The following is a 27,859-nucleotide window of genomic DNA, read 5'->3' as shown; positions in this document are numbered from 1 at the left end:
CTTTGCCATAAAAACAAGTCATGATCACAGGATTTCAAGTCATAATAGAGACATCCCGAAAGCTTATATTTACATCAAAAGTTTTAGTATAAGATTCAAAATGACCCACTGGTTCCACAGAAATCCTCTTAAGGCAACAGCCCCTATGAAATTTGACTTCGGGGCACAGGCAAGTACCCCTCTTGCGAGGCATATGTGCAGGTAAGCTTAAATCTTCTTTAACCTATCGTTCCCAAAAAAAAAAAAAAAAAAAGGAACTGTATAGATCTGTATCTGTATCTGTCGTCGTCAGCAGAATCTCCTCTTGTAGAGGCAACATCGCCAACCTTGACTAAAAGAGCATGACTTGGATGGACGTGCAGGTTAAATTGAAAAATTTTAGTTGCATAATTCTTTGTTGACTTGGATCTTGAAGGGAAGGCTTCAATGGTAGCGGCATTTACAGTTGCTGTAGACAAGTTGTTCCATATAGGGATGGTAGATGGAAAAAATGTATCCCCATAGCGTCTGGTTTTGTAGCGGATCTGGCGGAACTTTTTGTTGTGCCCCCTGGTTTCTCTGGTTTGGTGAACAAGGTGACTTCCAAGTGAAATGTCGACAAGCCCATGCCGGATCTTGTAAAGCATGGATACTTTCTTGATCTTTCGTCGGGTCTCTAGTTCAGCCAAGATTTTTGTAACAGTACCCTCCTCTCTGCTGTAGTTATTTTTACAGAAACGTGCTGCTTGCCGTTGTACTCGATTAAGCTGGTTGTTGTTTGATTGGATTGGACTGGAGTGTCCCACACACTAGCTGCGTACTCCAGCAATGGTCTGATGAGGGTGGAATATGCCGTAGATTTGACATGGACGTTACATCCCCACAAGTTGCGGCGAACTAAGCCTAGCACTCTTTGTGCTTTCTTACATACTTCCCGGACATGATCATTCCAGGTTAAAGTGTTATTGAAACATTTTAACGAAGACGCAAAATATCTTTTAAGTTGTTTTTTCAAATACTACTACAGTTGCTACCAATAGCATGTTACAAAAAACAGTGCTCACTGGCTGATGTGTAAAACAGTGCTCACACTGGTTGATGTGTATGTCCTGCTATTGCGTATTAATTTGGCCTATTCTGTCGGTCCGTGCCACGTCACTTCCGGTTGATGATGAGACTCTCGGTCGAGTGAAAACAAGTTCCTGATTCGATTTTTGTTGATGATTTCTGTCATTGGTGTTATGTAATTTCGACCGCAAATAGTCAGTGGAATCAAACAACCGTTTCTAAGTCTTCAGAGCGGAAGAAACTTTCTTGATTTACCGCTTATATACTGACAAACTTAAAATTAAATTCCATGGTCGAAAGTGTCGCTTTTTTCCGAAATTGAATGCCACTCCAGCAACATCGCTATGTAGCCTCCTTCACAGCCGGTTTCTGTTGTTCATAACAAACCGTGAGCCACATGCAGTTTGGGCCCGAGACTAGAGATAGCCCGGATGTTGGACCGACAGAATAGACTTTTTTCCCTCTTTCCCATCATTCACTCGGTCCCCTCGTCCCCTTTGCACAAGCGGGCGCATAGCAACCAGCTCGAGAAAGGGGAACTGCACATGCGCACACTGGTTTTACAAGGCTATTTCCCCTTTGTGACGTCAGCCCGACCAAGAGAATACACTATTCAATCCAGGCTGAGACTAGTATACTAGTCTCAGATTCCAGGGGGGTATGAGTGTCGCAAAATACATCATCTTCCCGGTGGAGTACAGAGTTATGTTCATTACATTCTGAATACGGACATTTCGGCTGGTGCCTTCATCACAAAAAAGGAATCCCCGATAATCATGATAATGGCGCACAATCACTAATACCCGCGGAAACATGGCATGTTGCCTCAGGGGATCGACGCTAAGTCAGGTACCGCGTGAACAAACTCGAAAATAGCGTGAGCGTACACAAAAGAAACTTCGGGCGCAAGATAAGCGATGTCGCCAGGTCTGTACGTTGTATACATTTTTTAGACCTAATGGGGAAAAACTAATGACGTGACATGCAGTGATATTTTGTCGGCGTCCGTTTCACTTTTCTTCGGAGATGAAAATAAAACGTAAACAAAATCTCTTACACAGATGTTCTGCATCGCTCCGTAACTGCATCATTTGTGTATTCAATAATTGCATAATTAGTAACATCGATGGCCTTTATGATAATCCGCATATATGGAATCACTATGCCCATATTAAAAGGGCATTTCGTGATCCACAGCCTCATCCCCCGCTTTTCTCAAAAAAAGTTGACATTTTTATACCACTGGAATACTCCATAATGTTTATGTACAAAATATTTCTTGCAGATTAATTCATTTAGCAAAGATATCGCGAAATTTGAATTTCGTTCTGGTGCACCAGAACGAAATTACAACGTATTGTCTATGGAGCAGTGTAATACACATAATCATGCATAACTCGCATACGCAATATCGGAATCAACTGAAATTTTGGGAATATGCTTTTTTTTCGTGGTTATGTACTGAAAAATGTCATAAAAAGCGGACCATGCCAGGATCACGAAATACTCCTTTAAGACAAAATAATTGCAAAGGTCTGGCAAAGACCATCGGATGCACACGATCTAAGAGGTTGATGAACTACATCATACCCCCTGGAATAGTGCATTGTGGGATAGAGGGAAAAAGGTCAATAGCACGACTACATCACACCATGCATATATTATGGACTGGCATGCCATTTTGGGTGTCTATGGGATTTACACACTCAACGTTTTGTGCAGCTCAAACATTTCAACAAATTTCTTTGCCTTGAATTTACATGAAATTGGTACTCACTTGCTGGATACATGAATCGAATGCATGGACCAGCAATGGCACACATTCGACGGGTGTACTTAGTGGAGAAGTCTAGCCATGAATTTGCTAGCTAGAGACACAGTTCCATTGAAAATCTAGTCGAATTTGCTGGAGCATGACACCGTGTAAAGCAATGGAAGTTCAGAAGCAAACACAGCCGATCACAATGGGCGATAGCATCAAAAATGTTGCTAAAATTGCACTTCAGTAAAATTTTGGACTGTTCAAAATAGGCAATCTTTACTCAAACAACACAATTGACTCAACAAAATAACTTTCATCCAAATTTCAACATAAACAGAATAAATAAAAAATGTAAACTCTGACCGAGCAACATACTCTAGAATGCGTAAAATCGTGTGCAAATTGTGAGCTAGAGTTCTTGAGCAAGTACTCGCATATGATCTGATCCTCGGATCATCTTACCTGATGTACATCAAAGTAAGTCATAATGTGCATAAATTGTAGTCAACAGTGACAGGAAAACTGTACTTTCAACATTTTCATGCAAACAATAAATTTATGTTATAATATTAAATATTTAATATGTAAATAAAGAACTTTTACTTATCTTATATATTTGTTTTAACATGTAAATAAATGAAAGTTCATCTATTTATTTTCTTACTTACTATTTGTTTTTGTATTTACAGTGACATTAGGCAAGCAAGAAAAAGATTGCTTGCCATTTTACCTGATCCTAACCAAGATCTGGGAGTCCTTCTTGCAGCAACTGAGGCTTACTTCAGCCTCTTACACGGTTTCATAGAACCAACAGAAGGCCCAAAACAGGGTGAAAAGAAAGAGCAACCTCCGTCACAGCAGCCAGGACAAGATGGTGAGATGCTTGAAGCAGAGGATGATGGTCCATCCGGTGGAGCTTCATTAGGAGCTGGAGATAGCAAATTAAGGAATGCAGTGAAGGTGAAATGGTCAAATACATTAGGAGCACCGCCAATGTGAGTTCTTATAAAGATTTTGACAAGTTATCTGAAATGCAGTTTTTCAAATGTGTTACCCCTGGCGTTACTTTTTACGCAATTAGGCCCTGTTCACATTAAAACTATTAGGGTCGGGCCAGAATCATTAATGAATGTGGTGTCAACATTTCATACTTTTTCATGAGCTCACAACATGATTCAATCAGCCATTTAAAAACCCACTTGCCTGTTTATGCAGCGAGTGTACATGTACAAGTAATGGCAAAAAATGCCAAACTTCTCTGATAACTATATAGGCTTGCTATGATCAGAGCTGGATGGGGTTTCATGCACATTGAAATGAAATGGGCATTGACGTCATTGCCACATCAAGGTGGAAAATGGTATAGGGTATGTTTCTGCCTAAGTTTTAAATAGCGGCCCAGTCATTGGGTTTGCGCAAACAAATATTGAACAATTCTCCCATTTACCTGTGACACCAATTGCTATTTATAATTATATTTTTGTATGATTCTAAAAGGGTTTTAGTGCACTTAAATTTAACTAACTAGAGTACCTGCAGCTGTGAGGGCACTGTAGCTGTACGTGAGAGCACCACCAGCATCAGATAGTGATGCTGTTTGACCCCCAATGACGTACCCCATATAACCTCTGACCCTAGATGACCTTGGCTTGATCCCCTTTGACCTTTGATGACCTCAGTTTTATTTGATACATCCGTTTGAAATCAAGGATTCCACCCACCAAGTCTGTGCCCGATCGGACAAAGTTTGAAATTTAACCCCTCCATAATGACCTTTGACCTCGGTTGACCTCAATTTCATTTCGGGCATATATTCCCCTTGCATCAAGGATTCCACCCACCAAGTTTGAGCCCGATCGGACAAAGTTTGAAATTTGACCCCTGCTTAATGACCTTTGACCTCGGTTGACCTCGATTTTTTTTCGTGCATATATTCCCCTCGTATCAGGGATTCCACCCACCAAGTTTGAGCCCGATCGGACAAAGTTTGAAATTTGACCCCTCCGTAATGACCTTTGACCTCGGTTGACCTCAATTTTATTTCGGGCAAATACTCGCCTTGTATCAAGGATTCCACCTACCAAGTTTGGGCCCGATCGGACAAAGTTGAAATTTTGACCTTTGACCTTGACCTCCGATGACCTTTTAAACTACCCCATAAACGTGGAATGCCCGATATCTATCTATATCCGAAATATCGGAGTGATGCGTCGAAGCGCGGCGAAACGCATTGCCGGACAGACAGACAGACACACAGAGCTTATTATTTTATTAGTACTATAGTGCACCTGCAGCTGTAATGGCCCTGTAGCTATTAGGGCACCATCTGCATGATAGACACACTTTTGACCCCAGATGACCTTTGAACTCGGATGATCTCGATGTAATTTTTCATGCTCCCTCATATCAAGTCTAAGCACAATAGGGCAAAGTTTAAATTTAGCCCCTAGATGACCTTTGACCTCTGTTGACCTCAATTTTGTTTCGCACATATATTCCCTCATATCAAGGATTCCACCCACCCAGTTTGAGCACGGTAGGACAAAGTTTGAAATCCATGACCTTTGACCTTTGACCTCGGATGACCTCCATATAATGTTTTTCATGCTTCTCTCATATGAAGGATTCCATCCACCAAGTTTGAGCCCAATCGGACAAAGTTTGCAATTTGACCCCTCCGTAATGACCTTTGACCTCGGTTGACCTCGATTTTATTTTGGGCATATATTCCCTCGTATCAAGGATCCCACCCACCAAGTTTGAGCCCGATCGGACAAAGTTTGAAATTTGACCCTCCGTAATGACCTTTGACCTCGGTTGACCTCGATTTTATTTTGGGCATATATTCCCTCGTATCAAGGACCCCACCTACCAAGTTTGGGCCCGATCGGACAAAGTTTGAAATTTTGACCTTTGACCTCCGATGACCTTTAAACCCACCCGGTCAACATGCTTTTCCCGTTACCTATCCATATCCGAAATATCGCATCGATGCGTCTGTGTGACGTAAGTTTGTGTGACGAAACTTACATTACGCAACGTAAGTTGCGCAACAGAAGTTGCGCGACGCAACATAAGTTGCACGACGCAACATAAGTTATGTTGGGTAACTTAACAACGCAATGCAACGTAAATTACGCAACGTAAGTTACGTTGCATAACGTAAGTTACGTTGCATAAATTAACAACGCAACGTAAGTTACGCGTTGCATAACGTCGAAGTTACGTTGCGTATCTTAACAACGCAATGCAGCGTAAGTTACGCAAGCGTAAGTTGCACAAAGCAACGCAAGTTATGTTGCGTAAATTAACGATGCAACGTCACGTTAGTTGTGGACGTAAGTTGCGTAACATTGTGACTACAGTACCGTAACACTTTACTGACTACCAATCCCGTACCGTAGCTCTAGGCCCTCTCCCAACTGCACATTTATACATGACTTACAAACGGTATAATCTAAGGGGATGTCATTTTCTTCGGAAGGGGGGTCACATATATGTCGGTGACCGGAGTAATTTTTTTATGACCCCTATCGCGGGCTAAAGTTTTACGACCCCCTTAGGGGCTGTGCAATAATTATGAGTCCCCCGGGGTAAAATTTCCAAATGGCTCGCCAAAAAATCGCTTGCCCACCCCCTCTCGGCCCGCCAAAAAATCTTTGCCCCCACCCCCTTGAACATGCCAAATTTTGGGGATCCCTATTGCTTCCCCCCCTTTTTGGCTTGGCAAAAATGTCTTGCTCCCCACCCCCCAATTTTACCCTCCTCCCATCCCGGGCCTCCCATGGCTCATAATTATTGCACAGCCCCTTATCTCGAGTCAAAAAGTTTAATGCATATTTTACAAGTCGAAGAGCATGGGGACTGAGATGAGTGACAACTCAAAAATGCATGGAAAACGGGCTGAAAAATGATGTGTTTTAGAATGAATAAATATTCAGGCAGTACAATTTTTTAAATTTTAATTTCATGTCAAATGTCATGATTGTAGTAAACAATGCAAATATTTCATTCATAATAAAGTATTACATCCTTAAAAGGAGATGCTGTGACCACGTGATAAGAACTAATGACCAGAAAACAGAAAAACACAGTTTGTGTTTGGCGTAGCATTGGTTTTTTTTTAATGAGGAAATGTTGCGAATCAAATATTAACTGCGTGTTTGTCCTTTTGAAAAATCATGCAAACCTATGCAAAATATTGTTCAATCTTTAAAATTGAGTCATACCACAGTCCACAGACCTTAAAAAGATCTGTGATCATATTCATACATAGTCATACACTTGCCGTGACGGCAAAGGCAAAGAACTAGCCAAAGGTGAAAACTAAAACTTTGAAGTTTAAAAAATCTCTTGGAAACCGGGTTGAAAAAGTAGTGAAATTTATTAAAATGGGATTGATTTGCTTGGTTTGTTATTTAAAAGTAACATTATTTTTTAATCAATAAAATAGAGAAATAATATTATTTAAAATACCGGTACGGTTAAAATAGTAAACACTTTATTTATTTGTTATTTTTTTATATATTTTGTTTATTTGTTTGCCATTCATCGATATTTCGTAGTAAATTCATTCATAAAAAGTTATTACACCCACGTGATCACAACTAATTAATTATTCATGAGTGTGTGCGCTCGACACTTTTCGAACGCAATCGTTACCAGTCCTCACCTGCAAGCACAACCCGATGACCGTGCGTAAGCAGTTGAAGGACCGGTGGATCAAGTCTAGTTTCGACCCACCACGTTTGAGCCCGATCGGACAAAGTTTGAAATTTGACCCCTCCGTAATGACCTTTGACCTCGGTTGACCTTGATTTTATTTAGCGCATTATAGTCCCCTCCTATCAAGGATTCCACCCACCAAGTTTGGGCCCGATCGGACAAAGTTTGAAATTTTGACCTTTGACCTTGACCTCCGATGACCTTCAAAACCACATGGCCAACATGCTTTTCCCGATACCTATCTATATGCGAAATTTCAGCGCGATGCGTCGAAGCACGGCGAAACGCATAGCCGGACACACAGACACACACAGACAGACAGAGCTTATGATTATTATAGTATAGACTAGTTCACCCGTTGCTGTGAGAGTTACTGATAGCGATGCTATTTGACCCCTGATGACTTCTTTTGACTTTTTGACATGTTCCCGTCATTCTTTTTACTACTTTTAAGCCCAATTGGGCATAGGCCTACTGACCCCATTTGACCTTCGCCTCGAGTGACCTCGGTTTGATTTTGTTCATGCTCCCGTGATATTAAAATGTAGCCCTGGATGACCTTTGACCTCGGATGACCTCGATTATATTTTTACGTGTTCCCCTCATATCGAGGATTCAACCCACCAAGTTTGAGCCCGATCGGACTAAAATTGAAAATTGAACCCGACGTGATGACCTTTGACCTCCGTTGACCGCGATTTTATTTCGCGCATATATTCCCCTCATATCAAGGATGCCACCCACCAAGTTTGAGCCCGATCGGACAAAGTTTGAAATTTGAACCCTCCGTAATGACCTTTGACCTTGGTTGACCTCGATTTTATTTCGGGCATATATTCCCCTCGTATCAAGGATTCCACCCACCAAGTTTGAGCCCGATCGGGCAAAGTTTGAAATTTGACCCCTCCGTAATGACCTTTGACCTCGGCTGACCGCGATTTTATTTCGGGCATACATTCCCCTCAGTATCAAGGATTCCACCCACCAAGTTTGGGCCCGATTGGACAAAGTTTGAAATTTTGACCTTTGACCTTGACCTCCGATGACCTTCAAAACCACCCGGTCAACATGCTTTTCTCGCCACCTATCCATAACCGAATATCGGATCGATGCGTCCCAGCACGGCGTAAACGCATAGCCGGACACACAGACACACAGACAACCACACACACAGACTTCGCTGGTTATTTTAGTATAGTACTAGTAGATAGATAGATTTTGTTCCCAAATCTTTGCTGAACTTGTCAGATACATTTATAATCCATCTGAAAAACTCAAGCAGTTTCCAGTATCTCCTTCATTTATTGTGTAAAGGGTTATTTGAATAAATTTTGTATTATGTGATAACATGTCAATTTTTGTCATATGAGTAGATATTTTTTTAAAGGTGAACCTCATTGAAAATAAAGTTATATATCAATGGAAAGCTTATGATGTCAGGATATTAAAAATTATTTTTTCCGATTTTTTGATGGCCAATAAAGCTGAAAAATTAAAAAAATGAATGAGTGTTTGGTGTTTTTAAGGCGCCAAAAAAGCACCCAAATCAATCGTCTATGACCTTGAGAATGCTCGTGACGTAAGCTCAGGGTTCGTGATCACGTGATCCTACTCGAAACATGTAAACAAGACTTGCTTCTGTACTTTGCAAGCTGCCCGGCAAGTCTGATTTTCACAATAAAGCTTGAAATTAGAGGAATCTTCAAGTTGCTGGTTCCTTCTATATATATTAGAAATAATAGAATTATTGTCAGCATATAAATTTGCGTAAAGTTTTGACAAAATCAGTCATAACTCGCTGGGTATAATTGGGTAATTGAGTTTGAATTTCGCGCTGGGATCAATTCCATGCGCAAATGCTTGCTACCGCTCATGTCATGGACTGAATAAACATGATCGAAAAACAAATTACATACTTGTTTGTGACATTCCTATTGTTGTTTCATTTGAAAATATCTGATATTTAAAAATATCGTCTTGCAGTAATCAAAAAATTAATAAAAAAAACCCGCCGATTTCATCAAATCCAGCCCATAAAGGTTTTCATATTTAGCGCATTGCGATAAATACATTCTTTCCACGCAATCACGATTGAAAGAAACATACTTTTTTTTATAAAATAAGTACAATTTAGGCTTAGTAGATGGAATTCTGAAATCTGAATAAAATTAAAATATTGTCACTTGTGTCACGATTTTTTAATGATAGTACAATCAGTGTACGGTACTGAAAAAGTGAAACATTCATGTTTTATGGATTACCGAACACGATGCGTAAATTACTGCTGAAGAAATAGCAGGCACCCGACCAAGGTGGATATCTTAAACACAGCGAGTCGCCCAGTTCGTCCTCTGGTATCACTTGCGGTCCGGTGTGTGTGTGTTGCAGCAGATTTGATCTCCGGGATTTGATCAAGTCTGCTTGTATGCATTTTCGCAATTCAGCTTGAAATTAGAGGAATATTCAAGTTGCAAATAATAGAATTATTTTCAACACATAAATTTTCCGTAAATTTTGGACAAAATCAGTCGAAACTGGCTGGGTATAATTGGGTTATTGAGTTGAATTTGGCGCTGTGATCAATTCCATGCGCAAAATGCTTGCTGCGACCGGTGACCGGTCATGGTATATTAAATAATATAAACATCAAATTAAATACTTGCTTATCAAGTAACATTCCCTAGGCCCTGTTCTTGATTCATTTTAAAATATCTGATTTCTAAAAAATATTGTCTTGCAGTAATCAAAAAAGATTTCATTATAAAATCCAGCTCATAAAAAGGTTTTCATATCTAGCGCCGTGATCATTCCCCGATCGGATATCATTCATTGCGGAAAATATTCTTTCCATGAATTCACAATTGAAAGAAACAAATACTTTATAAATACAATTTAGGCTTTATAGACCGCTATTTGATGGAATTCTGAAATCTAAATTATGATATTGTCATTTCTGTCACAGTTCTTGATGATAGCACAATCGGTGTAGCCCTACTGAAAAAGAAAAACATCTATGTAATTGTTGTATGGATGATGGTAGTAGCGAAATACTGAAGAAATTGCAAGTTCCCAAACAGCGCTAGCGCTTCTCGTCTTCCGGGAGCACTGTGTATTAGCTGATTTGATCAATCGTTCCTTGATATTTGGAACATTTACAGGAATAAATTTTGCTGACGAAGTAGCAATAAGTTGGAAATATCAGAATGTGAATATCAAATCGGTCATTTTGTCTGCAAGCAGGACAGTCGCGGATACCGAACACTCGGCGACTAAGTTCATCCCGTATGCCCCGGCCAATATGTATCTACGAGTTCGCCTATCATACATGACCGGTTGTAAAACTAAGAAAGAATTAAAAAATCCTGTACATGTACCTTATTCTATTCCTTCATTTTCTCATTGTGATAAGTTCATCTCAACTTGGTGTGACGATATGAACTGGTAGCACTAGCAGTTATTTTTTGCTTTACTGTAATATGCCCTGTGCATATCGTGGATGGTTTGGCCTATCCCAAATCACGCCGGCCAGCACTTTTTCCATTTTTACCCACACCCTTTATTCAGGAACTTCATTCTTGATTTGATCATGTTGTTTTCTTTATGTTATTCTTATTTTATTGAAGATATTTTTCATGTAAAGTAAGTTGACAATGACTGAATTCGTACATTGGCCCGATGCATGCCACAATAATGCATGGACATTGTGTTTACAATCAAACCCGGAAGTAACTGTGTGTCCCCGAAGCTGGCGTCATCAACGAAGCGCCCAATTTGAACGATTTCGTTTTGTAATTTAGGGGGTGCCAATATCAAATCTTTGCATTGAGATTGTGTCTAGCCACAAATACGTTTGGCAAATAAAAATATTCTTTTCTGCTTCCTGACATCATAAGCTTTCCATTGATATATAACTTTATTTTCAATGAGGTTCACCTTTAAAGGTGGGCATTTGCATGAATTGTGCACATTATCTTTCAAATAATTACAATTCTGGTGTTATTACCTGTATTACAGGGTGATGCGTGACATGGTTTTTGAACACATCAATATGTTAATGAATGTGGCTCTGTGGTACTCCAAACATGCAGCAAAAATAGCTGGAAGCAGTGAAGAGTAAGTACATTGGTCATAATTATCTACTGGTACTAAATTGTAGCGCATGTTGATTAAAATTATTATTGCAGTTGGCACTAGTGCAGAATAAAAACTGCCATAACCAAAACTGTAGATCTGGGTTGCATTCTTGATGCTGTTTCTGGAGTGTGTCAGTACATGTACATGATACACATGTAGAGGTGGTGTTATTTTTTGGATGTGAAATTTTGTAATATCCATAATTGAAATACGTAATCTGAGTGGAATTGGATTTTTACTTTCACAATCCATGACATTAACATCAATGAAACAGTTCAGGATTACCTCACTGAAAGCATTTTCCTTTTCCACCCCTTCAACATACTTGATGAAAAGTGACTCTAAAAAAAGTGGGGTTATCTAAACACCGGAGATGTGACCTGCCTATGTGGAACTGAACCACAAACCATGGAGCACATATTGCTACATGTATGTCCTTTATTGGAGCCAGAATGCAAAGCTGATGAGGACCTTGCAGAGAACAATGATATTGCTACGAGAAATTGTGTCCAGAGAAGAAGATATTTGGAAAATGAACTTGATCAAAATGATGATTAAAAGGTCAAAATAGCTGGACTAAGCCCTATCTTAGACCAGAGCCAGTTACACATGTAGTTCCTTATAATTAGTTGTGTTGTCAATGTCATTATATGAGTTGCAATTTTTGTATGAACTTGAAGTGGCACTGGAGTTGTTGCATTCGCCTAAATTTCAACATTGTGAGTTTCTAAGTAACATAATCCTTGTTGATGTTCAATAGGGTATTACATGACAAATATAATTTTTCATTATTTATAATTTTTCAGAGTGTCAGAAGTAGAAGCTAAGGAAATTCACAGATGTCTTCGATCTGCTGCAGGAATGTTCAAATATATAGAGGTAATATTAATGATTTTGTTTACGTCGAAAATTGTTCTTTACTTGATCATAATATGATCATATAACCAGAGCGAGCACAAGTTCATTTTATTGCTAGCTATATCCTTTCCATGCATTGTCCAAGCCAAAATCTAGCATGGGCAGAAACATCTGTAAACTTAGTGGAGGAAACAAAAACATATAAACAAGATGGCGGCTAGTCTCCTCCGCCGCTGGTTAGATTCCGTTCACTCCTCACAAACAGTCTGCCAGTGATAACAGTCTACCAAAATTAGGTTCGCTGTACAAACGCATGCGCAAAAGTGCATTTCAGCTTTTTCGAGCTTTTCTTGCACGCATTTCAGCAATGCATCAAAATCTTTTACAAAGCATACATTGGTAACTAAAGCATATGTATGGAAGGTGTAAGCAACACTACACACATTTTGTTCATTGCAAGACCACTGGAAGTATATTGCAAGCTACACCTAAAAACCAATGGTCAAATTAAACTTAAATCTCATTTTCTTGATAGCAGCAGTGAAGTTAGGTATTTTTACAATTACTCTATCACTTTCTCTGTCCCTCTCTCTGTCACTTTGACCCTCATTACAAATTGAGTAACACGTACCAGTGAGGCAAATCACATGTGTCTTTAAGCTATTTTCAGCAATTATTATGTTCAAGAATTGTTACTTATTGATTATTGCAGGACAAGTTGCTACATAAACTGTTTGAGAAACCAGGCGATGGCACCGATGTAGACTCAAGAATTCTTCAAGCATATACATTGCAGTGTACAGCTGAGGCCCAAGAAGGTGATAACATTATGTAAATTAATACTCACGATTCCAGAAAGATACAGCACTCATTTCTTTTTATTAACAAATGTTATGCTGGTGATTGAAGCATAAACCTTTCCACTAAACTACCCCCAGACCTCAGGGTATATAATGGCATATTAATATAGCAGTCACTGAAAGTTAACATGTAAAACAAGAAAGTCTAGTAATTTGCAAAAGTTTATTATTGGGTGATGTTAAACATACCCCAATGACAGTTTTGTACCACACCGTCTGCTTCCTGTTGGAACTTGGCGTTGGTGGCACTGTTTTGCTGTTGAGGAATGTGTAGTATTTCATGGATATTGCTATCCTTTATTCAAAAATAAGAGTTAAAAGAAAAGTTATAAAGAATTGATAAAAGATGAATGATTAGCGTCCCACTATGCCTTATGTCCTGTACCACACAGCATGCACTAATTGGATTGTACACAAAATAGTCTGTAAACAATTGCTAAAAAAAAAGGGCAGTGATTTATAGTGCACTACGCACAGGCACAACACCTAGACGTTGATCCACAAGCCTCAGCACACTTTACAGGTTGTCGCTGAGACCACTAATGCCCACATCATTCCACAAACCATTAAACAACAATTCAGGGACTTTGCTGCTTCAAGAGCGCACACCCTAGGCATTCCACAAATAACCATCGCAACCAGGATCAGCTCCCAGAGTTTCGTACGGGTTACAACAAGACAAATTAGCAGTAAGTTCCTTGTCCAGGAGAATTTCAAGCTAACTCAATTTTTCCACGAGAGCGTACTAGGCACCTCCAGGGTTCAAACCTGCAACCTCTCGCACTATAGTCAAACCCAAGAGTCATTAGTCAGTAGGAAAATAAATCATTTTTCTGTTTGAGAACATTCATATTAATTGAAAATTATATACTTAGTTCTCTGGGTTGATAGGATGAACAAATTTTAATCTTTGCCCAGAGCAGCCAGCGCACATAAATGTTGAAAAAAAAATGTGACTTTGTATATTTCTTGAAAATATGCAGTTCTGATGCGTTCCACTAGGAATGCGACTAACACATTCGAACCTAATACCTATAGATTAAAATCTTCTGCTCTTCTCCAGTGTATCCCTGGGTAAAGATTACAATTAGTTCATTCATGTTAATTATTCCTGCAGTTTTATTTCCAGAGCATTTTGCTGATGATTTTCAAATTAAAGAATAACAATGCCAGTAAATTCAAACTTACTCAACAAATATCAATGGAAGTTGCACAGAGCATAACCATAGGCTGGTATACAAATATTACATGCCTATGAGTCATGAGTGTGATAGTACAAAATATATCATGAGGTCAAATTTTGACTTTTCTAAGGTCAGTCAAAATTTGACCAATATATATTTAATATTGGCATGTAATATTTGTTTTATATCATGATATCACATGGTTTCTTTTCATGCCATGTAAAAACTATCACACAGCTAAAGTCACTGTAATCATGATATAATAAATCATATTGCATGATGGGAATAGGTGAAATCAGTGAGTCTTGGAAAAGTAAATAATTTCAGTATGTGCTTTTGTGTTTCATCATGATATGTGAAGTTTGAATTTCTGCAAGCCATAAAAGAATCTCATGTGATTTGTGTGTATTATCTTCCAACAGTAACCCTTGCCAGGGCTATATCATTGAATCACACCAGTAGCTTAATATCAGCCCTTGCACACGAGACTGCTAGGTTATTCCGCAAGACTTCAGATACACTCAAATCTGTAGAGGAATCGCTAGTCAACAAATGGAGGAAATATTGTGATCTCAAGACGGCATTTTATATGAGCCAGGTAGGTATGAATGAACGTACCGTATTTCGTCAAATAGTCGCCCCCCCCCTCAAATAAATGCCCCCCACCACTTTTTTCAACCAAGATGTTTCAAAAATGATAATAGCGTCAATAATTGGCGAAAATCTGGATTGGAAACCCGGAAGTAAACCAGAAGTCAGTGTTTCTAGTTCATAGTTCATCATTTTAGCGTGACTTTTAAGATTACCTAATGATTTTAACGGGAATTATCGTTCTAAAATTGACCTTGAATAAACGCCCCCCCCTTGGGAAAATGTAACACCCCCGGGGGAGTTTATTTGACGAAATACGGTATGAACGTATGAGTTAACGTATGAATGGGTCGTACATATGACAATACGTTTTGCTGCAGTTGAAAGCATCTGGAATCGTGTGTACACTGTCAATTTAAATTCCTGTTTTGATGATCTTTTGCATAGATTGTCAAAGGTATAGTTGTACAGAAAACAACAGTTCAAATGTTTTTGTATCAGTTACTGCCAGTTTCATGCTACACATCCGTATAGGATGGTAACAATCATCAGACTGGTATAAAACAAGTTCATTTTACAACATAAAACATTATTGATCAAGACAATACATAAAATCAATTATTGATTGAAACAAATCAGTTCTGTGCTGGAGGTGTTGCCAAGTGAAAAGTTGCTAGGTTGTGCTTATTTCTGTGCCTACAATTAGAGATGAGTTGCGAGCACTTGTTAAGAGTTGAGTTTCTTGGTGCTGTCATGATGTGATATGATATTTCTTTGCACGGCATACGTTGCATTTCTTGGTGGCTGGGTTGTATTGGGCTGCTTTTTGGATTATTGACCAGTTTATTTCATGCGATTTTCTTCTCTTTCAGTTGCCAGATATACTTAGATAGTTTGGTGGCATTGGATTTTGATTCATTTTTGAATGCCTGTTTATGATTGCTCAGTCTCGCTTTGAACGCAGTTAACCCGATGTAGTGCTTGGTTGGTTCATCCTTAGCATCCTTTTAAAATTATGTTTCTAGAAAGGCATTGACCTTGTAGTGGGCGGTTGCTTTGGCCTTTTTTTTTTTTCAAATGTATGGTCTGTTGGTGACTCGGTGCCTTCCTTATGTGGGTTTGAGATTTTCTTGTTGTGTGCGTTAATGATGCTAGCGATGTTTTCTGTGCATGAGTAACTTAGTTTTACCATGTTTCTGTTGAAGATTTGGCTGAGCAGTGAGTTTTTGGGAAAATGGTGGTCCAGGACATAATGTCACCAGTGGATCTCCATTGATTTACCTGTGTTGCTCTCTTTACACTGGTAACAATATTTTCTAGTTTCTGTTTGCTAATTTGTCCTATTTCTGATTTATCGGGGTCAATCAACCTACAGGCAGGGTTGTTGGCAAAGTTTTGTTTGTGGTCTTTCAGTGATATAAATGCCTTTCTCTCCGCCATAGATTCAATTCTATCATCAAGGCCCAGTTCTGTGGCTATTTCTTTGGCCTCCTTGTTTATGTTGTCGTACATGTTTTTCGGTGCTTTCTTGTACGATTTGGTGGTTGCTGTATTTTTAAAGCAATTCACTGTACTGTTCTTTATTTACCTTGTTTTGTCCGCATGCACAAATATTTCACTGGATTTCTTTATCTTGCTTATGTCATCCTGAAGTTTGGTTTAGAAATCTGACTGTACCGTTTTTGTTTTGATTCTTGAAATCATATCATATAATCCATCTTCAAGTGGTTGTAGTTCTGACGATGTATGGCGTAGGTTTGCTGGTTTTAAATCCAAAAGTCTCCTTCTGTATTGGTTTGCTGTTCGGGTTTAAGAAGAAGAATGCTTTCCAGCGCATTCTGTGGATGAAGCTCTCTGTTTTTTCAATCATGTTCTTCATGTAGTCTGATCTCGGTGGAATTGGAAAGTTCTTGGTGCTGTAGTCGAACTGTACTTGGTGCATTTTGTTCCCGGTGTAATAGTTTAAAGTGCTCAACTGCAAAAGATATTGGGAGCGTTGTAGTACTCAGCTTAAATTAAAACTGCCGGTTGAAAGTGCTTGATTCAATTGAAGAGCGGTAATATAGTTGTACAGAAAACAGTTCAAATTTTGTATCAGTTACTGCCAGATTGTCAAAGGTGTGACCTGCTACCAAGAAATCAGCGTAAAGTCGCAAGGCATTAGTCACTTAAAACACCTTGGCTACTGCGTTGGTGTTCACTCACTTGTTAAAGCCACTAAGTATGTCTGTATGTCCTTTGTGAATGGAGGCACAATGGGCCATTCACAAAGGATAATACTGGCTTGTACAGGTGGCAGCAAACAAAGAACATCAACTTAGTCAGACCAAATATCTCAAAACTACCAACTCAACAAAATGAGTATAAAGTCACGTCGACATTACGCTGATTTCGTGGTAGCAGACTAGCAGGTCACATATGGAAATGTGATTATGCGTGTATTTTGTACTACACCATCATATTCCATATTTATTTTTGCGATACTATTCTCATAAACAGATTGTGTTAACAAAATGTATAACAAAACACACACAAGATGAAGTGTCATACCATGTTTTATCATGGGGTAATGCTTTTATACTATATGCAGGCACACTGTTATAACGGTCAGACACTCCTAAACAAAGATGAATGTGGCAAGGCAGTTAGAGCATTGAAAGAGAGTGACAGAAGTAAGTAATGTTACACTGGTAATGTAAGCTTGATTTGATTAGTTACACTGTTATAATGGTCAGACACTCCTAAACAAAGATGAATGTGGCAAGGCAGTTAGAGCATTGAAAGAGAGTGACAGAAGTAAGTAATATCTTGGTGTAGGTTAGTCATCCAGTAAATGACATAATTAGGGCAAAGTTTAATCGAATTCGTGAAATAAAATTTGCAAAATTGTCAAAACAGTTTTAGAGGTGTTTAAATGTGGTTCTCTGTTTTCAGTATGATTTAGTATTGTCATTCATCAGGTGCACCTTATTTTGAAATAATGATTTTCTGTTAAAGTGGTTTTCTGAAAATATGTCCAAACAGTTTGGTTCAAAAAGGGATTAAAATCCACTTGTGCCCAAAGCTAAAGAAATATGTAGCAAATACAGTGAAAATAAAAGAATTAAACCAAACTTTAGCATATGGTATCTTTTATTTGCAGAAAATAAACTTAATCAAAGAAGTGCAACATCCTTATTTAAAAATGTAGATTTTATCAGAACTATACAAAATAGATTTAATCCTTTTAAATCTCACATTCCCTTTTCACCTTTTAGTGTACGAGAAAGCAGAGCTATTATGCCAGGAATATGCCAAGACAAGAGGACCGGGTGTGTCAGTCAGACCAGAACAGCATACATTCTTCCAAAAACTCAGGCCTGTTGTGAAGAGAATATTAGAAAAAGTTGAAAGGGAAAATGGTTTTATGTAAGTTGCAAACAGTTTCAATTTATTAACACTTTAAAATATTTGTGAAAAGTTATATTGTATTGGTAAAATTGTACTTCTTGCATTCAGAATATCTTGAATTAATATGATATTTAAGGTGGTACTACACCCCTTGATAAATTTGTGACTATGTTTGCATTTTTCTCAAAAAATAATAACACACTGGTAAAAAAAGTTATGTATATTATAGGGGCAAGGAATCCAGTTACTACATTGGAATGTCAATGACTCAAGACAAGCGGTATGTTACTTATGGTAAGAAAAGAGGTACCGTTAGAATGTACCTCATTTCTTAACATATATAATGAACTACTTGTCTTGAATCTCTGAAATTTCAGTGAAGTAATTGGATTCCTTGCCCCTATAATATACATAACTTTTGTTACCTATGTGTTGTTATTTTTTGAGAAAGATGTAAAATTAGTCACAAAATTTATCAAGGGGTGTAGGTCCACCTTAATGTATTGCATGAATAGTAAGGAATGCTCTTGATTATATTTTCTTCGCCATTCAAATATTTTTTTATAAAATCACTCTCCAGATTAATACGTTACTGGTAATACGGAAATATGCATAAAAAGTTGATCAAAGCTTTTTGATATTCCTTCTAAAGCTATCATCAAACAGTTCCTGCAGAAGTTCCAGATTTAGAGATCAAAGCAACATATGGCTTGGCTAGCCCAGTGGAGTATGAAGCACCTACTAAAAGCAAAGAATGGACATCAGAAGTGTACAATGGATTCAAAGTATCAACTGAAAACCCTACAGAAAAGGTGAGTCTAAACTGAAAATATAAATATGATCAGTTGCATGAAATAATTCAAGGCAATTCGCTTTTCGGTAAGTCCTCATTTAACCCCAAAGCATCAGAGTGACATTCTTTTTGTGTTAATTAATAGTCCCATCGCAGCAAGCAGAATCTTGGACAACTATCCAGTTACTGCTACACGGAATAAAGCAAAATCTATGGTGGTAACTTTGTAACTCAGCAGGGCTAAGATTCAGCTTTCTGCCATGCCATCTATCAGTGTTCTCTAAGTTGGTCTGTCATCAGTTACACTACAAGATTCATATTGGGGGACCTGCACAGGTACACCATTCCAAGGTACCTGACTGGAACACACACAGTACCTACATAGTACCACTGTTGCTACTGCACAGTTCCCACCAGCAGTGGTACTTCACTTATACAACACTGGTACTACCCTGGTACTCCCCTGGTACTGCACAGTACCAGCCACGTACCTTGGTGACGGTGTACCTATGCAGGTGGCCCCAATAGGAATCCTGTAGTGTAGTTCAATGAGTTTTGCTGCTCAAAGTTTCAGTTGTGGGTTCAGATTCTTGCCATCTTTGTTGATCATGGATATCCATGTTGGTTCCATCTGCCCTCGTGGTACTTGGTATTGGTTACAAAGTTACATGTAACTAAAAATAGCATGAAGTATTTTCAAAAGTGTACCTGTGCTCCTTGGTTATGGTCTTTTGGTGAGTGTTAGTGCTTTTAAGATATGGCATAACGTGCTGGTGTAATTTTGACTTGACACGATGTATGTAGAGTTAAATCTCAAAGGCTGGTGAATACACCATGTTTGCAAAACGTTACTGAATTGGACACTTTAGTGGCACCAGATATCCATTGTCCATGCATATATACCATTTCAGCATTTTATTCACGGGTGTAAATTGGCCTGATTGCCAGTGATTGGTGCCAAAAGTAAAGCGCCATTCTCAGTGAACCGGTCAAAATCAGGTGTTTTTAGCTCAATTTGCAAGCAAATTGAGGCTATAGGCATGATCCGGATTTCGCTATGTTTTTTACTTTCTCTTGCTACATCGTTTGAGTAATGGAGCTGGTAATTTGAGGGAGCGATCTTTGCATGATTGTTCATGATTGTTACTTATTTAGCTAGAAAAATTCGGACCGGAAGTATGATTTTTGGAGCATTTTGTTATGAAAATTTGTATAAAATTTCAGAGAATAGTCTCCTTTGCAGACTGTTTGTCGTGCTGATCATATTACAAACACTGTACAAACTCCTTGATCTGGCGATGCTGGTGCATTTTGTAAAAGAGATGTTCTTTCAAAGAGAATTTTGTTGCTTCAGTGTTTGCTTTTCAGGGTTGCTTTGCCTTACATTCGGCAAGTCCATAGATATCGCACCAAGGTCAACTAATAACTCAATGGTTCTAATATGTGCTAATATGTGTAATGTTTCCAATTGGGAGGTTTTTGGGGCTTAGCAGTCATAAAATACTGAGTAAATAAACTGAGAGCTAATTAAATACACCTAATTAGGTCAGGCAAACATGTTGCGAAATTTGTAATGATATCGAGAAGGTCATATCTGCAATAGCTACCCTATAGACATTTGACCATTTCTGCATTCTATATTGTACATATTAATCTTAAAAATAAAGCACCTGACAGCTATTGCATAAACCCTAGATAGATATGTGTTTTTACAATTTTGTATATAAGAGATTTAAAGTACACATTAGGGGTTTAGGGCAAGAAATACCTATCTGCAATAGCTGCCAGGTGTAAAATGTGTACAATATAGAATGCAGAAATTACCCAAATGTCTATGGAGCAGCTATCACTGCAAACCCAGAACGTTTTAAATTCAGCAAAACTTCTAGTATTGGAGATTAGATATGAATAGAGTATTAGCCTTTGTTAAACTGATACTGGACAAAATTACCTATGGAAACAATTATAGACACATTTATGGTCGGCTAGCTCCCAATTTACCAGCCCAAATGTTTTGTTTAAATACACTTTTTCTGAAGATCACTAACTATTATTCAATGTTGATTGTTGTACAACTATATGTAAAATTAGTGTTCAAATAATACTATTAATAACATCACCGTCAAAATTTTTTTGATTCCCTCTAAAAAAGGGTGGATTTTTTTTGATCCCCCCTTTTTATGGTCTAAAATTTTTTTGATCCCCCCTTCATGCCCTAATAAAGAAACCAAAAATATACATCATTGACAGTGGCATAGATTTCTTTTTGACATTGGGGTTGGAGAAAATTTCTTGAAGTCCAGTGAATCCAGCACCTTTTGGTGACAAAATAAGTTTATAGTACAAATTCTTGTTATTCATTGTTTCTATCTAGGTAAATGCGCAGTCCATAATAATAATGCTGAATATGGTAACCGACAATAAGTTGTGATATTATGCACCTACAATACCATGATGCCAGTAACATAATTATATATTAGTTCCAATGACATGCCTATGTATCCAGAAACAATTGAGCTACAGCACCATTGGTGCTCTTGTTTTGTCAAAATTTGAAGTATATACTTGAACTATCAAATTTTTGTAATGAAAAGTTTGGTAAACATTGTAGAAACTTTGCCCTAAAATGGGGAAGCAGATAGATCAGTAGTTTTCTTTTTAATGATACATATTTGATTTTATGTGTAATTGCTATGGGAAAGTCATTTACTTAACCACTAATTATCACATTTTTCACAGTCTTTTTTAAAAGGAAATTGGTAAATGCTTAGGGAAATGTTTGTATTGCTATGGTTGAATAGTCAACCAAATAGAGCAAATAAATAAATAAATACAGGGATAAGTAGATAAATTAATTAAAGATAACGTAAATGATGGGAGAAAAAAATAAGATGACAGCAATCTTGATCTCAAAAACAAATTAACATGGAAAAGAAAATGGCTGACTAATCTTTACACTAAGATGATAAAGATCCCACTTTATACATTAAGGAAGATTATAATTGATACCTGACTTCTGTTGCTTGAAACTCAGCACATTAATGTGTTATATGAACGGGTAGATGTTGTTTTATTAAAAAAATAAGTAATAGTTATTCTACGAGTGGCCTTCAGGCCTGTTATTTGTATCAGCCTGAAGTGAGGCATGGAAAATAATGGCCACTGTCTGGCCAACACCTGTTATTTGTTACACTAAATGCTGTATGTTGACAATCTTTGTGTACAAACATACTGAGGTCATGGTCATGTCCTAAAAGTACCCATGGAACCCTTGTTGTGAGGTTACATAATGCTGCCTTTTGAACCCTTGTGAGGTTACATTGTGGGAAATAATACTGTTGCTGATCTACTAACTTCATGTGCTGACATGAAAGGTTAAAATATTTTTTTACGTAGACCCTAAGAATATATTTTTTGGAGGCTGATGATAGCATGGTTTCACTGACATGAAAGATTAAAATACTTTCATATTCAAGTAGGCCCTAACATGGTTAATAATAATAATATTTCACACCAGGAAAGACCAACAATTTACTGTTGATGACTGGTCTACTACATATACTATGATCTGTTTTTGACTGGTTATGTCTGGTGTGGTCTGGAGTGGGACATACTCAGATATCCGTGCATTCCTTTAATTTGAATAATTGCTTAAAATGATGGTGGTACAAATAGTCTCCCATGTGACTTGTTATCTGGAGTGAGACATAGATTTTGACTGGCGATGTCTGGTGTGATCTGGAGTGAGACATGGTTTCAGATTCCGCTCCAGACATTATTGAGCTTTCCTTACATTTTTAGAGTACTAAGTTCAAAGTCAGAATTCTTTTGCTGCAACACACGTTTTTGGGCCCCCACAATCATATCATCAGTTATTTTTTTTAATAAATAAAGCACAGTTGCCAATTTTTTTATAGTATAACTTTTCATGGTATATTTAACATAGACCCCAACCATTTACGACGATATACGTATAAGGTCTGGAGCTATACCGGTAATGGTTTTGGAGATACTTTCACTCAAACACCTGTGACGCCATTAGAATCGGTTCATCGAGAATGGCTCATAAAAATATATGAGCAGTTATTTGACTTCTGCATGCCTACAAATGACAGCGCAAGTAGCGAACTGCTTTTATTCATTGCCGGAAATGTTATTTTAATCACTATAGCCTTCAAATTTAGCTGAGCATGAAAGGAAATTTATATGTGTGGCAACTTTGAGATGTGAATAATGATAATGGCTAATTTCCATTTATGACTAAAATGCATATTATCAAAATATAGTAATAAATGCCAACTTTCTATTGCGCTTAATGTGAACACCACCTGGACGCACTTAACCTTATGATAGTGTTATATGCATTAAAGCCATAATGTACGATTTTCGTCAAATTTTAATTTTGTTATTCTTTGCCCAAAATTCTGAAATAATATTAGTACCGGTAATAACTGCCAGGAAGGTTTTCTGTCCATTTTAAGCATAAATGACAAGGGATATATAGTGAAAGGAACCCCACTGGATATTTTGGTCGCTCAACATGGAGTTGACCTACACACACAACAAATTTGAATGGTTCCATTTAGGTATAAGTTGGGACATGTGTAAACATATTTACAAATCAGGTATGAAGAAACTAATTTCATACATTATGGCTTTAATAAGGTGTTTTCTTTACTCCTATGATTATATTCATTTTTACACTACATATCTTTCATTCTTGTACATCCAATGCATTAATGATATGTGATCAAGCAAAATATTTTGTTTGTCAAACAAAATCCAAATTCAGTTTTTAAGTCACTATATGTGCCATTTTCAGAGGTTTTTTTTTAATGAAAACAATTGGACGGTTCCAGAGATATGGTCTTTTTAGTGTTGCTCAGAACAATAAAACAGAAAAGAAGTTGAACACTATTACCCGCTTTATTATTGGCTGTATCCAGCCCTCGAATTAACCCACGGCACCGACGGCATATTGCCGTGGGTGCCCACCCCCATTGCCGCAATGCCCTAAAAATATGTCCTTTACCGACGGCAGTCACTTGCCGTGCCCCTAAATGAAGTTGCCGTGGGTGCCCTAGCCGGCCAGCCCTATCCCTTCATTATAAAATCATTAACAAGTACTGGTTAAATCCCGCAAAATTGTGGAAAATTAAATCGAAAATCTTGAACACGATCGCTATTTTGAGCATCGTAACCCAGCTATCAATCACAGTATACACAATAGTTTGTTGTGAATTAATATTCATTACCCGTGCACGTAAGCTTACATATTCAGCCAATCACATCGCTTTTATACATTATCTGGTTGCTAGAAATCTGACATTCTGATTTCATTTTCTCGATTGGTCAGAGAAATACCTCCAACGTACTATCGACCAATCAGAAACGCTGTTAGTAACTAAGACTCCTCGACCTCGTGTTGTGAACAAAATCTGAGCGCTGGGCAAATCAATTGTTCTCTCGATTATCAAACATTGACTTCCCATTGCAAACCGATGGCGATACTCTTCCGGTCTCGTCTTATCTTGTACATGTGAGCCCATCTCTAGATATGTTTTGCATGAAATAGTTTTTATCCCGGCGAATTTTATCAATATTATTACCAAAGTTACAGCTGTTTCATCGCTGTTTCGAGTCAGTTTTTTAAAGCAATCAGGTTAGTTTTAGTGTAAAGTTGAGAGTCAAATTTTACTTTGGTGTCGAATTCAGCTGACGGTAATGCATCTATTCGCTTTTGAAAAATTGCCTTGGTGCCCTTCTCAAATTTTCAACAGTTGCCTTGATGCCCTTTTGAAATATTACAAATTGCCGTGCTGCCTTGCCTTTTCAGTGAAAATCCACGGCAATTATCAACTTGCCCTAAAAAAGTTGCCGTGCCCCTTCAGATCCTTAATTCGAGGGCTGGCTGTATCTCAAAATCAATATTAGCAACAAACGACTCATTTAGCTTGGTCACATCACAGTACAGGTTCTTAAAGTTTCATTTTATAATGGTTATTGTTATTTTTTCAGAAAAATGAGAAAGACGAGCCCATCAAACCAGTAAAAGAAGTGCCGATTGAACAGACGGACAAAGACCAAAGTAGCTGCGTAATCTCATAAATCGGTAACATACCCATGTACAGTTTGAATATATTAATATAATTTAAAACAAAACACAAAAAGTCTTAAAAATATTATAGATTTGTATACTCTTGAATTTGATAATGTCTCTAGAACTATGTTTAATTAGCCAACTATATTGATTGTTATTCCGTGACTTTATACTTTTGATCACCTCAAGTTCGGTACTGTCATAAATGCCTTTTGGCGGTTGCGCTGATTATCTGCTGTTTATCTGCTGATTATCTGCTGATTATCTGCTGTTGTATACATGCATGTACACTCTGCAGGGATAAATTTATGTGCGCAATTCAATACTGCGACCAGTGTAATATGCACCTTTGTCACTACCGAACTTGGGGTGAATCAAAATTCAGTAGTCAATGTGGACTAGAATTTTTATGTAATCTTTTGAAAATTTGGTAAGTGTTCAGGAATCAGGGGTAACGATTCTGACAATAATCTGACAATTAGGCTAACGATATCGTTATACATATATTTTTTAAATGTTATTTTGCCCAAGCGCTCTATGCTATGTCATTTTTATGGGAAAAAGGTATGTATCTGCATGTACAGGTTTTTTTAATGGGCCCATGCTCTAATTAAACATTAAATGTTCAATTTTATACTTTGTTTTATGTTATACAAAACACTCAAGTAAGAAAATTGCAGCTATAGCATACATGACTGACACCACCATAAGATAATTTATAAAGCCATTTTGCTCCAAAACGTAATGCATTTGTAGAGATTATCATTCATCTAGGTAGTAAAAAATAATAATATAATATGTACTATAAATGTATTCTAGTCAACTGGACTATTTTTGAGTGGAAGATTTTCACGTCCAATCCTGAACGCATCATCAGCCAGAAGATCAGTAGGGCTGATGAAGCATTCAGGTTGCTACAGACTTGGAGTATTGGATGTAGAATATTTGATGTAACCTATCTATGTTATTTAGTCTATTCCCCTTAGCTATACTTTGATCAGCTCGTAATCGGCGGGAATTATTAGGCTTTTACCACTACGCCGAAAAGTAGACCCACGTTAAGAGTGATATAGTTGATCTGCCTGGTCTATAATTAGTAGACAAAGTATGGGACTTCAATTAATAATTTGTATTACTTCTGGTGAGATGTCGCAAGACAACTCTCCAAATAAAATACATTGATATTAATCCGCGATGTTATAAGGCCCGCTGATTACGAGCTGATCAAAGTATATTCCCAGGAATGTTTAAGTTCTAACTAAAAATCGATAACATGTTAAGTAGAATATCTGGTAGAAATATATTATCGATTTTATGTTATCAAACATTTGTCAGAACCTAAACAACTGGAAATAGAATGGGAATAGATTAAATCACGTAGATATGTTACATCGAATATTCTACATCAACTGAAAAGTCTGTAGGGTCCCTATAGGATTGAATGTGAAGATTTCCCTCTCATATATAGTTGTCTAGATTGTAGTACAAATGTTGTTTTTCTCATGGATAAGCTCAAATCAAGCTAACCTATCACTGAATATCCAGGTGTGACAAATGGGTATGTAATCAATCTTCATTAAAGGCGCTATCAATGATCCCGCTATAAATGTGTAAAATATGTTAGCAATTGTTAAAAATAGCTTGAAAGTGAAAACAATTCACTATTTATTTCTTATAAATATTGACAAAAAGGAAGAAAGAGCTCTTGCTGAAAAAAATGTGAAGCTTTATATAGCTTGTATGTACAAAGATTCTTGTAATTTGAATATCCAATTGCTATATGATTATTTTTGCTATTTTTAGCAAATATTGCACTCCATACGAGTGCAATAGTTCATATCTCATTGCAATCGCATACAGCTACCGTGGCAATGCTGACAAACGTGTGCGTATAGCGGGCACAATGACCATCTTGACTCGGCAATTACAGGTGTGGGTGTGGCTTTTAAAATAAATAATATTTAGATATTTTTAAATTTATTTTGTTTTCCTGGTGATTTTTGAAATTAAAGTGAAAAAAAAGTAATTTATATATGAGTTGTTTAAAACAAATATTGAATGTTTATATTCGTTCAGTTAAAAGAATATTTTCATTAGGTGAAATATGAATTGTCTATGGAACACCTGTTGAAAATATTCTTACCATTCGCTACTTGCACGGTTCCGCCATTATGCACTATATAAAGGGAGAGCCTCGAACTGGCAGCATACATGAATGGGAATTGAACTAGTCATAACGCTCTGTGTAAGGTTACATAATTCTTCCTTTCATGTATGCTGCCAGTTCGAGGCTCTCCCCGCACATAGTGCATAATGGCGGAACTGCAAGTAGCTTAATTGTAGTCCTAAACATTCAATACTTGTATACTATTCAATTGTGCATGGGTGTAAGTGTCTGTGTAGACAACCTCCAAC

The 27,859-nt window shown here is 37.6% G+C and overlaps 1 protein-coding gene across 1 annotated transcript; it reads left to right on the top strand.

The window, feature by feature from the left end:
* On the top strand, nt 1-27,585 carry LOC140153640 (BRO1 domain-containing protein BROX-like). Its single transcript, XM_072176438.1, has 10 exons — nt 1-201; nt 3,499-3,804; nt 11,549-11,647; nt 12,475-12,547; nt 13,239-13,344; nt 14,993-15,168; nt 17,752-17,833; nt 18,419-18,569; nt 19,204-19,363; nt 25,363-27,585. Exons 1-10 carry the CDS (start codon nt 101-103, stop codon nt 25,450-25,452), a joined length of 1,344 nt encoding a protein of 447 aa, XP_072032539.1. The 5' UTR covers nt 1-100; the 3' UTR covers nt 25,453-27,585.
* Nucleotides 27,586-27,859: the final 274 nt, after the last annotated feature.

This window comes from Amphiura filiformis, chromosome 5 (assembly GCF_039555335.1).
Source record: "Amphiura filiformis chromosome 5, Afil_fr2py, whole genome shotgun sequence".
NCBI classification, from domain to species: Eukaryota; Metazoa; Echinodermata; class Ophiuroidea; order Amphilepidida; family Amphiuridae; genus Amphiura; species Amphiura filiformis.
This window is presented reverse-complemented; position numbering and strand designations above follow the sequence as displayed.

Bases quoted from the DNA above. Each gene is read 5' to 3' on its own strand.
- LOC140153640 (XM_072176438.1), top strand. From the start codon at position 101: ATGACCCACTGGTTCCACAGAAATCCTCTTAAGGCAACAGCCCCTATG. The intron at 202-3,498 runs GTAAGCTTAAAT...TTGTATTTACAG, and splicing joins CTTGCGAGGCATATGTGCAG to TGACATTAGGCAAGCAAGAA. The intron at 15,169-17,751 runs GTAGGTATGAAT...TACTATATGCAG, and splicing joins CGGCATTTTATATGAGCCAG to GCACACTGTTATAACGGTCA.